This window comes from Haliotis cracherodii, unplaced genomic scaffold (genome assembly GCF_022045235.1).
Source record: "Haliotis cracherodii isolate W230 unplaced genomic scaffold, xgHalCrac1.p SCAF_18, whole genome shotgun sequence".
Lineage (NCBI taxonomy): Eukaryota > Metazoa > Mollusca > Gastropoda > Lepetellida > Haliotidae > Haliotis > Haliotis cracherodii.
In genome coordinates, this window is record NW_027266273.1 from 10083860 (window position 1) to 10095897 (window position 12038).

A 12038-nucleotide genomic window follows, 5' to 3' on the forward strand; every position below is an offset into this window, starting at 1 on the left:
CACCCCATGATGAAACCTCAATATTTTCAAAGCGGCGTCAAACAAACCTGATAATTTATTCAGTGTCTCTGTATTTGTCCTCAGGTTGTCGAGGGCCAGCCCCAGTTGGAGATGTGGAAAGTGTCGACTCTGTGTATTGTGCTTGTGTGCGGGTTTGTGGGAACACAGGCTGAGAAAGAAACAAACGGTGAATCTGTGAAGGTGAGAAAATGATTGAAATGAATTGAAATAGGAAGAAATTTAGAACAAGGCAAAAGGCTTTCAACTATCAATTTTAGTTGGGTTATTAGCCTAAGTCTGTCAAACTCGTTTTTAATTCCAGCATACCAGCTATATTTCAGTATAACCTAAAAAGCAGCATGAACGTATATGTCATTTGTACGAATTCAAGGCTTTCCAAAATATTTTTGTCTTTTTCGTGGCTTTTAAAGAATGACGCGATAAATCAATGCTTTTCAAGAGCGACCTTAAAATTCAAGGCCTTTTCAAGACTTTAGAATAGGTCTTCACCAACCAATGCGTGTCGTAAGAGGCGACTAACGGGATCGGATGGTCAGACTCGCTGACTTGATTGATGCATGTCATCGTATCCCAGTTGTTTGCATCGATGCTCATGATCACTGGATTGTCTGGTCCATACTCGATTATTTGTTTGTTTGTTTGTTTGCTGTTTAACGCCACACTCAGCAATATTCCCGCTATATGACGGCGGTCTGTAAATAATCGAGTCTGGATCAGACAATCCAGTGATTGACATCACGAGCAGCGATCCACGCGATTGGGATACGATGACATGCATCAACCAAGTCAGCGAGCCTGACCACCCGATCCCGTTAGTCGCCTCTTACGACATGCATAGTCGCCTTTTACGGAAAGCATGGGTTGTTGAAGACCTATTCCCTCCCGGATCTTCACGGGTATAACAGGCCGCCGTCATATAGCTGGAATATTGCTGATCGCGGCGTTTAACGACAAACACACAAACAAATCAATCATTCCGCGTAAAAGGTAAAATAGTGGTTAAAATACACCAGGTGTTCGCGTAAAGGATAAGCATGTCCGACTCTACCTGTAGCAACCGTTACTCACACATTTTGCATAAAACAATAAGTGTTTGTTTGTTTGTTGCCTAACACCGCACAGGAGTGCATTTGCCACCTAAACACATTATACTATAAATATTATATTGCCATATTAATTCATAACAAACACATTTTATCGTAAATACTATACTGCCATTTAAACACGTTGTATTTTGAAGTGATATGCTTTGAGGCATTACGTGAAGATATATCAATATGTTTTAAAGTTATCCCATAAAGATACATCATAAAGATGTTATAAAGATATACCATAAAGATATACCATAACGATGTTATAAAGATATAGTCGGAATCGTAAAATGGACTTGAAGCATATTAATCATTATGGACATTTTTTTGTCGATTGAGTTAGCGGTACTGTCCGCACTGCCTTGAACATTCAGGGCAGTCATATTCAATGTTAAATAGAGAGTATACCGTATCCTTTATGAAATATATAAATCCTGTAAACATATACCCGATGTGAACACATGAACATTTTAATCGTCAACGCCAGAAAATAAGTGTTCGCGTAAAGGGCACGCATGTCCTGCTCTACCTGTAGCACCATTCACACAATTTGCATAAAAAGTATGCGTTTGTTACCAGACGCAATGATTCCTTCAGTCAGTGAGTTCAAATTCAAACAACACTTTATTTCCTGTGTATATTTAAGGTGTATATCGTGAACATTGAAGACTTGGAAATACTGGATATCAAATAGTCGCAGTAAAACACTTTCAAACACCCATCAGGCGAGTAACCAACGGATATTTGTTACAAACATGCTTTATGGAGAATCATAATTAATAAATGCATATGTTGAATTATGCCTTTTGAGTACAAGTGCAGAGAAACACTTACGAAATGTGTTCTTTTTGCAACACAGTGTCAAAGAAAGACCTCGGGTGTCCAAATCGTAGATTATAATTTCTTTAACGAAATAGCTTGACATGAATAAATAGCAATTTGACTAGTTAAAAGACAGTGTTTAATAGTCTAGATTGTCTCACTTGCCAACATCAGGTCTTCATATTAAGTGATGATCAGGGGTAGAATAGGTCTTCAGCAACACATGCTTGCCGTAAAATGCGACTATGCATGTCGTAAACGGCGACAAACGGGATCGGGTGGTCAGGCGCGCCGACTTGGTTGATGCATAGTATCCTAATTGCGTGGATCGATGATCATGATCTCAGTCACTGGATTGTCTGGTCAAGACGCGATTATTTACAGTGAGTGAGTGAGTTGGGGTTAACGCCGCTTTTAACAGTATTCCAGTCATATCACGGCGTGTCAGCTTAATGTGGGACGAAAAACCCAAGTGATGCAGGTCTTAGACGTTTACCACTTCGGTGAAACCCACGAGCACGGGTATGGTGCTGACAAACCTAGAAACATAATCGGGGTGAACCGGAATTCGAACCCACAATCATAGATTTCTGGCGTGCCCAAGGGACGCAACTCTGCACAGCGAATTGCGGCGCCTTAGACGACTGGGCCACCCATGCCCCCCGATTATTTACAGACCGCCGTCACATGGCTGAAATGTTGCTGAGTGCGGCGTTAAACAACAAACAAGCAAAATCATATTGAGTTCACGGGAACACGAGTAGTTGGGTTATGAATTCAAGAGATATCTTTATCACAACCTTAGAGCTATTGACGGGCGTTATCGAACTGTGTTCATAGAAACTACAGAATACTAAAAGTTAGAAAAGAGCATAATTTATTCTGTAGATTACTCAACAAGATGATGATCAAAACGTTGTAGATTTATTATCTCCGCTTGTTAAAAGCCGAATTAAAGACAAACTGCGCGCAAAGCTTTACGTTTGTGTGACCTTAACGCCGCCCACTTGATAACGTATTAAAACATTTGTGGTTGCAATCATGTCTTTATATCATAACTCAACGCCATAATACTATGAAACTGCAATTAGCTTTGGAAGCAATTTATCGTGTTAACCTTTAATACACTGAACCAGGGATACGTAGGTGGCTGCTAACGTCCGATTCATTACTCTGTCAATAACAGGTAATAAGGAAATCCTGAAAGTAGTAAACGCTCTATCTACTACTGCTTCAAAGTACCCTTTAAACGCGAACATTTCTTTATTAATGGGTTCAGCGATTTTCAACACCATTATGACACATTGGGGAACAGTTTGAGTAGGTTTTACCTGTTGGTGTTTTTTTAATGGTTGACTCAGCATTGGTATTTCAAAAACGAACGGAACTTCAACACTATTAATTTACGTCATCAATTGTTAACGTCAAGGATTTGCGTCATGACACCTCTTTGACAATAGAAATTGTAGATTTTTACCTGTGAATAACATGTTATAAATAAATTGCAGTAATTGCACTAATGTAGACACCGATAAGATTGATGTGAATAATGATGTGATTAATTCAATCCTACAAATTCAACGGGCGGTCGGGTAGCTTAGTGGTTAAAGCGTTCGCACGTCACGCAGAAGACCCGGGTTCGATTCCCGACATGGGTACAATGTGTGCAGCCCATTTCTGGTGTCCCCCGCCGTGATGTTGCTGGAATATTGCTAAAAGCGGCGTAAAACCATACTCAGTCACTCATTCACTACAAATTCAACACGTTTGTCTCGAGAGGTAATTTGAAATAGAATTCATCCCACAATGGTGATACTGTTGCTGTAGAAATGATTCCATTGTTCTTCATGTCACATATGCATCTAAAAACAGACCTGGATATCAAATAACCTATCCTGACAGTACAATTCCATCACATTTTCAGCACAAAGGTAAGATCAACTTTACAGAAGGCAGCAGCTTAACGTCAAATCCTTCCCCAACCCATAACACTCAGGAGGACCCCGATGCCTTTATGGATTCTCTTCTAGGGTACAGGATACCCTTGAGCACGGATGATAATGAACTAAAGAAACGTGGCAGGCATTTTGGGTTCGTGGGGAGTAGAGGACGACGCGGGAAGACATCTGTAAATTCCTTTTCCGAAGACCTATTCCCTAAGCGACGACCGATGAGCAACAGTGCACGTCTCCGGATGCTCCTTGAGAACCGAGACCAAGGTAATGTCCCTGAAACGCAATGTCAGTGTTCTTTAGTCAGCCAGCCTTGAAATTCACGAGTAAATTCGGAAATAAGAAAGATCTTGATTGATGATAGCAATTCTCAAGGGTAAAGTGTACTGACAACTACTGGTCTAACGGTATTGTTTTGTTGCCTTGAGCTTACTTGATGTATGGCATAAAGAAAGCATTGTTAAAGCTGTTATTAAGAAAGTGGAACCCTTAAGCTTTTGTTCAAGACATTCATTTGAAAATTAATTTCCCTTTAGGTGGCCAAATGTCTTCCCACTTTTGTAGTCTCCCCACTTTAAGGCTTGGTGGTTTTCTTTGGTGTGCGTAATTGCTCCTGCTTTGTAATGCGAAAGCAAGACAGTTCTCATTTACATGGCAACTCCTGGCTATTTGTCTACGTCAAAGACATTACAAAGTGTTACATCAACTAGACGAATTGTGTCAATTAATTGTTAAACACGTATAATTAGGACGTCACAATCTACAGCTCGAAATAATATGCTGCTCCTATATATAGTTTTGGTTCGAATGTTCCGTCATTATTTAAAACTTCATGTCGGACGGTAATAACAAATGATTCTTGTTTACATCCAAACCGAGAATAGAATAGACATCAAACAATCTACATGGCTTTGCATCGCTTTGTAGTCTTAACGTTGTGGTAGTGTGTCTTTAGCACCATTTGCTACATCATGGCTTAATCTAAAGAGAATATCTGTCTGTTCTTTTCAAATAACATGTTTATCTCATCGAGTGACCTCCAATGTTGATATATTCATGAGTGGCACAGCAACAAGTGAAAATGTCAATTTTGCTGGTCAAGAGATGTGTTTGACAAGAAAATTCAAATTATCTGTTTAATATGTATTTTCGAGATATTCGTAATTTGCATTAAAATCAGAATGTCATTGAGGGTAAACTGCAATTTGTTCCAACAAAAAGTGTTGTTATTAGAGAAGCATCATATTTGGAGATTAATTACACTGTGTTTCATCAATAAATCCATAATAAACAGATATTCTGGTAATCCACGCCACGACATATATTTCGTGTCATTTCATGCTCTGGTATAAGGTTTTCATTGAGTTGGGTTTAATTTATATCCTCGGGCGTAAATCAAGAACATGTCACTAAAGAATATCATGGTCAATCTCGATACGGTGAAACCTCGTTCACTCGGGCGTTCCGAACGTCTCCGGAAACATATGTTGTACTGAACAGTTCTACACACCCAACCCGATGATTCCGGGTTTGAATTGGTCCCCAGCAACCTGGTCCTATCGTAAGAGTCGATTAATGGATTGGGTGGTCAGGCTCGGTAACTCGGTTGACAGCGTTTCCAAAGTACCCCGACGGCATGGGTCGTTCCGCCGGCTTGTCTGGTCCAGAGTCGATTATTTACAGGCCGTCGTCATAATAACTTGGAGTTGTTTATCGTACAATAAAACACTGCAGGGAGAATAAACCATGAAGGGAGAGGGTCACGATGTTTATCGTACAATAAAACACTGCAGGGAGACTAAACCCCGAGTGGTTTATTCTCTATTCCGTATTTTAATAGTGACGACAACCTGAATAGAATCAGACCTCGGCAATGTCGGACAAGTCCATTTTATGCACAGGTGGGTATTTCCCGCTTATTCGCACAATTCTCAAGTCGATTACCTCTATCTTTTCACCAATGATGATTGTCATAAATCTCCCGCTTTTGAATGCGACTGTTCGACCATCGCGTTTATCTGCGTTGTCCAGCTACATCTATGGGGAACAACTCACTAGACACTCTTAAAAATAATGTCGTCCAATATAAGACGTCATCAAGAGGCGAGGGCATGTTCGAGTCTCCAGGAATGACGCCATGATAGGACAATGTTTTATTGTGAAATAAACCACACTTCGTTCTTCGTTGTTCTTTGCGATTTATCGCGTAGCTATCTTATATTTGTCCATCCAAAGTACAAGAGCAGATGATCCGTTGTTCTAAACTAAAGTGTTTTCCTTAAGTCCATTGGGGCAGCAGAATGATTAAAGCGTTCTCTCGTCACGCCAAAGACTCGGTTTTGATACCCCACATTGATACAATGTGTGAAGCCCATTTCTGGTGTCCCCAGCAGGTATATTACTGATATGTTGGAAACACAGGCGTAAAGCCATATTTACTTACTCTTTAGAAAAATTTCAGACCGAAGTGATATAGTTGGAGTATTCTTGACTGAAGCGAAAACAAACAAACAAACACACAAACAGAAGCTAACAAAATTGTCCATCACACGTGTAACCTAAATACTAGTATTCCCTACAATATTACAATTGGCACTGGAACGATCATCCTTTACTTTTGGAATCAGTGGCCACATGGTCTTGCCATGGTGTTGAATGCATCACGAAAGCAAAATAATGCATGTAACGTTTTTCGTTGGGTGTTGTAAATCGAAATCGTATTGACTGTACAATTTAAATCACAAGTTGTATTAACTTCCAATCAAATATTAAAGCGATCAATTGTAAGGATCAGCAAACATGTTTTATGTACATTTGCACATGTTGACACGATTTCATGGCAATTTCCCAACAAATTTTATTACTTAATTTGCGCATATTTAACAGACCGGAGCTATATTTCCCTCACAAACAGCAAACTTTACTCAGTACAGCATCAAACGCGATTTTCCAGGGGATGATGTTTTATATAAGGTTGTTAGATGATTCTACCAAGAGATAACTCAAAACCTAAACGCATTTAATGCCCTGCCATGGCAACGACTTAAGATCGCCTTAAGTTTCTGAACGGAGACAAATTTGGATCTCCGATGAAGAAAAAACAATTTAAAAATATCACGATTTACAAATTGGCCTTCGATCGCTATGTTGACAGACGATTAAAGCAAATTGTGAATATGAAAACAACGTCGATTAGAATATGCTTCTTGAAAAGAGGGGATCGACTGTGTTTCTTTGTTTTAAGACATGTCAGATTCAATTCGTTTCATGTCATGCAATTTACCAATAATTATAGTTTTCGTTTTTTTGTCATATTGTTAAAGCTTTATTTAGCAAACTGCAATGGTATGCATAACAGGTTGCGAAATTCATCGAGAACAATGCAATGTGTATTTGAAAAATGTGCTAAACAAATCCTTAATACGTGGTTGCCCAAATACAGTTTTTATATCAATAGTTGTTTTTTTCTTGCAATTAACAGTTGTTGAAATTCATCATCAGCAAACTATAACTCAACTAAATAGGCAGAAACATGAGATCGTTTTTGAAACATAAAGTGTCCAGTTTCATTGAATATAAATGTCATCACTGAACCCCCGATTTTATTACACAAAATACATGTTGTTAAGTATGTTCCTTCACAATGTAAAACTCCATATGATAAAATATCGTGTTGATATATCGTTGAATAGATATACACTTGTTATAACATGTAGTATATTAACGACGTCGACGTCCTTTTCAGCGTTGTTTGCCCAGGAGAAACGAAAGCCTCACTTTGGGTTCCATGGCTCCAGAGGTTAAGGTAAAATCCTACCATTACCTTTGAATAGTAATCCAGTCTGGCAGTGTGCATGTTGCTGGTTATACATGTCAAGTTCATATATGATGATATATGTGATGAACAGCCTGTATGTTTGGGAGATGGGGGATTAAAGGTGGACCACTTGTGTATTAAGGTGTAATGAGCAGTGGTATGGCAGAGACCTGATGGTGGGTTCGAATCCGGGATCGCCCTGATTATGTTTCTTGGTTTGTCCATGTTAGTGGGCTTTACCAAATTTGTAAACGTCTAGTGCTTTCATCACTTCGGGCTTTCCTCCCACATCAAGCTGACACACCGTAATATAACTGGAATACAATTCAAAGCAGCGTCAAACACAACGACGGCTGACCTATGTCACTCTGTTATGGTACGATGTATACAATGTGTAAAGACCTGATCCGCGTTCCACAGTGCTATCTCAGCGCTAAGGTGATCGTAACTCCCACACTTTAACAGGCTTACGATAGTCGTAGCGCTAAGATCTCTTTGTGACCCGAGAAGATCCGGGGTAGAATAGGTCTTCAGCAACCAATGCTTGCCGTAAAAGGCGACTATGCTTTTCATAAGAGGCGACTACGGGATCGGGTGTTCAGGCTCGCTGACTTCGTTGATGCATGTCATCGTATCCCAATTGCGTGGACCGATGCTCATGATGTCAATTACTGGATTGTCTGGTCCAGACTCGATTATTTAAAGACCGCCGTCATATAGCTATAATGGTGCTGACTGCGGCGTCAAACAACAAACAAACAAACTAGATCTCTTTGTACAACGGGGTCCCGGCAAGTATGTAGATAAAAATGATGAGTGATAATCATGATCTATTTATCCTTCAGGGGCTGACCGTGAATGAATGGAGGGAACCAACTGGAATGAGTTTGGAGAAAACAACCTTGAAGGCATTCTTGTAAACTACTCTATGCACCCACGTATCTGCTTGAGAACACCGCATCTTTATACGACATCCTTGTCTCCACGTGGTGACACGGCACACCATCGCTGTAGACACGACACAGTTAATGTTAACCAGTACAAGAAGTCTGTTCTCACGCCATTCGTCGTTGCTACAAAAGCGATAGATGTTTATTGTTAGCCTTTGGGTATCCATGGACTTTTACAATTAAATGTTTCTTTATTAACTATCATATACATTTCTCTCATCAAGAATTCAATCAAGGGTTGGTCTTCCAGACATGTGAAAAGAAACTTTTAACTGCAATGGATCAATGAAATTAAAGGTATACACAGAGTGGCAAATATATTTACTTTTACAAAATAAGTGAGGGGTCACATGGAGTATTTGTCAAAGTAGTTGAAATTATATACACAACATAATGACACTATAACAAGCCGTTAAGAACGCTCGATCCGCTTTGATGACTGTCGATGATATAATTCCTAAAATGTATCACCACATGCTTATATTATAGTCGGAATCGTACAATGCGTTTGCTTTGAGCAGATAGTTCTCATTACTATGGAAAGGGTTGTGTTGCTTTTATATTCAATTAATCCTGTTTTCCCAAACTTATCTTAATTTCAAATCACAAACAAAAAGCGATGACACCATTTAGAACAGAGAGACATCGTTTGGGGTACGTTACACTTCAAAGTTTGAGATAACGGGAATTGGCAGTATCTTTTAAAGGGGTATAGAAAAGGTTACATTTCATCAAAGGTGAGTGTTTAACAAAGTTTTTGTCCTTAAGATTCAACCAAAATGAACACTTTGTAACGGTAGTTTTGTATAGCCACAACTCTGAAAACATTATGGTTTTTGCACGATTTGCATTATTTGTCGCGTCATTTCCCACATTGTCATGATATATTTGGAGCATTTCAACTCACTCAATAAAACAAGCACTGTTTACTTTTCGCCGTTATTCTTTGAACTGAACAGTTGATGATAAGTAATCAATTCGTTATTGTCTATAGAGTAGAACATTTCGTCTTTGGGACATTAAGCCTGGTTATTTCATAAAAAATATGTACCATGATTTTTAAGTATTCCGCAATGTGGAGGTTAGTGCCCTCGGATGGAACATGGAAGTCTTCGAGGCAATGTTAGAATATGATCTGGTTTGGTTCAAAGACTCAAAGGTGTCCGACATTGATCTGAATTCACAGAATAAAGCATGGCTTGATGGACGTTCTTTGAGTTTTCATTTATCGTAAGTTGTAATTGTGACATTCAACCACGTGACATGTGTTGCTGAATTGCCACGTGAAGACCGACTTACGTGTTGCAACTATTTAAATACACAAGCATTATCACTACTTTGTACAAATAACATAAAGTCAACAATAGATGAAACAAACGACATTATGATTATAAATTTCTGCAGGCAGCCAGGTGCGTGCGATTCTTCCTGTCCAGTTTTGTCCAATCCGGACCAGACAATCCAGTGACTGGTATTACGAGCAACTATCCAGTTGAAGCCTCTTCAACCAAGTCACCGAGTCTGACCACCCGATCTATTAATCGCTTCTTTCGGCCAGCATACATGTCGGTTGCTAGGGTGTGTGTGTGATTTTCAGTGACCAACTCATACAATTTTTACCACTGTCTTTTATGTCCAAGCAAGGATTGCCACTCGAACATGAGCCAAATTTAACCATTTAAGGTTTTCGGCCTTAGTGACAAAGAACATTGGCACCGATATTAGCTTTTGGAATTTAGAAGTACCTAAACCTAACTGATTTTTCTAATACAGCCGATGGTGGAATGTTGAAACTTTTCTCTCATGTAACTCAATGCACATGCCTCTACAAATTCAAGGCATATTTTCAATGATTTCCTTAAACATGGTACATGTCGTCATTACTCCACGATTACATCGAGAGTGATTGAGTTGGGTTTAACGCCGCTTTTAACAGTATTACAGTTATATCGCGGCGTGTCAGCTTAATGTGAGAGCAAAGCCCGACGTGATGCAGGTCTCAGGCGTTTACCACTTCGGTGAAACCCACGAGCACGAGTATGGTGCTGACAAAACTTGTAACATAATCTTAAATAGACAAAATACAGTGACAACAATTATTTCTCTCCGCTCTTATTCATGATACAGTTGGTTCAAATGGATTGGTAGATTTAGTTTAACACTCTTCCAACTCCTTTTGACATTGAGTGAGTGAGTATGGTTTTACGCCGCTTTTAGCAATATTCCAGCAATATCCCGGCGGGGGACACCGGAAATGGGCTTCACACATTGTACCCATGTCGGGAATCGAACCCGGGTTTTCGGCATGACGAGTGAACGCTTTAACCACTAGGCTACCCGACCGCCCCCCTTTTGACATTGAAATGGAATGTCCCACTATATCATGAGTAAAGTGATCATTTAATTTAATTGACATTGCAAGATAATATCAGGAGACTTGACATCTTGTATGCTTTACAATACTTGATTTTAATGTGAAACCTCAATGTGACCGACGATGTGCACATCACGTCCTAGATCACGTGTGGTATGAATTCAACATGGCCAAAACCATCGACACTTTTACCTTTCTATACACGAAGTATGTAGGTGTGGTTTCCTCAAGAAAGTCTCACGTGTAATGTTTTACGCCACTTTTTGCAATATTCCAGCAACATCACGGCGGGGGACACCAGAAATGGGCTTCACACATCGTACCCATGTCGGGAATCGAACCTGGGTTTTCGGCGTGACGAGCGAACACTTTAACCACTAGGCTACTCTGTGTTTCGAGAGAAAGATGTAATTCTTCAATGCAATCATGCCATCCATCCCTAGCAGATAGGTTTGACTCATGCGTGGATGACATTACTGTTATACATTTTGCGTCAAATATGTAACGTCAACGCTTTAAAATAAGTCGTAGAATAGGTCTTCAGCAACCCATGCTTACCGTTAAAGACGACTATGCTTGTCGACTAAGGGGATCGGGTGGTCAGGCTCACTGACTTGGTTGATGCATGTCATCGATCCCAATTGCGTGGATCGATGCTCATGATGTCAATCACTTGATTGTCTGGTCCAGACTCGATTATTTACAGACCGCCGTCATATAGCTGCCGCGTTAAACAACAAACCAACAAGTAGTCTCGATTATCGCCAAAACAGATTCCATTTGTCGCAATAGATGAAAACCACATGAAGAGACCACTGAAAATCCACTGAATGTTGAGATGTTCGTGAAAAAGACAAGCACATACAAACCACACAATTTGCATAAAAAAGAGTTTGTTTGTTTCCTGACGCCGCATAACAGTACCCATGCCATGCGACGGCGGCCTGTAAACAAACTGGAAAATCAAAATCACACATCTTCCAGGTTAAAAATAAGTATGAAACGATTTGT

At 39.8% G+C, this 12038-nt stretch overlaps 1 protein-coding gene across 1 annotated transcript in view; it reads left to right on the forward strand.

Annotated features, from left to right (window-relative positions):
* LOC139465248 (uncharacterized) overlaps positions 1 to 9852 on the forward strand; it is a 62139-nt gene extending 52287 nt beyond the window's left edge. The window contains exons 2-5 of the mRNA XM_071246924.1: positions 85 to 201; positions 3859 to 4153; positions 7632 to 7691; positions 8549 to 9852. Of these exons, the coding sequence (XP_071103025.1) occupies positions 112 to 201; positions 3859 to 4153; positions 7632 to 7690 (444 nt within the window). The 5' untranslated portion in view covers positions 85 to 111 and the 3' untranslated portion in view covers position 7691; positions 8549 to 9852. The remainder of the gene's footprint in view (positions 1 to 84; positions 202 to 3858; positions 4154 to 7631; positions 7692 to 8548) is intronic.
* Positions 9853 to 12038: the final 2186 nt, after the last annotated feature.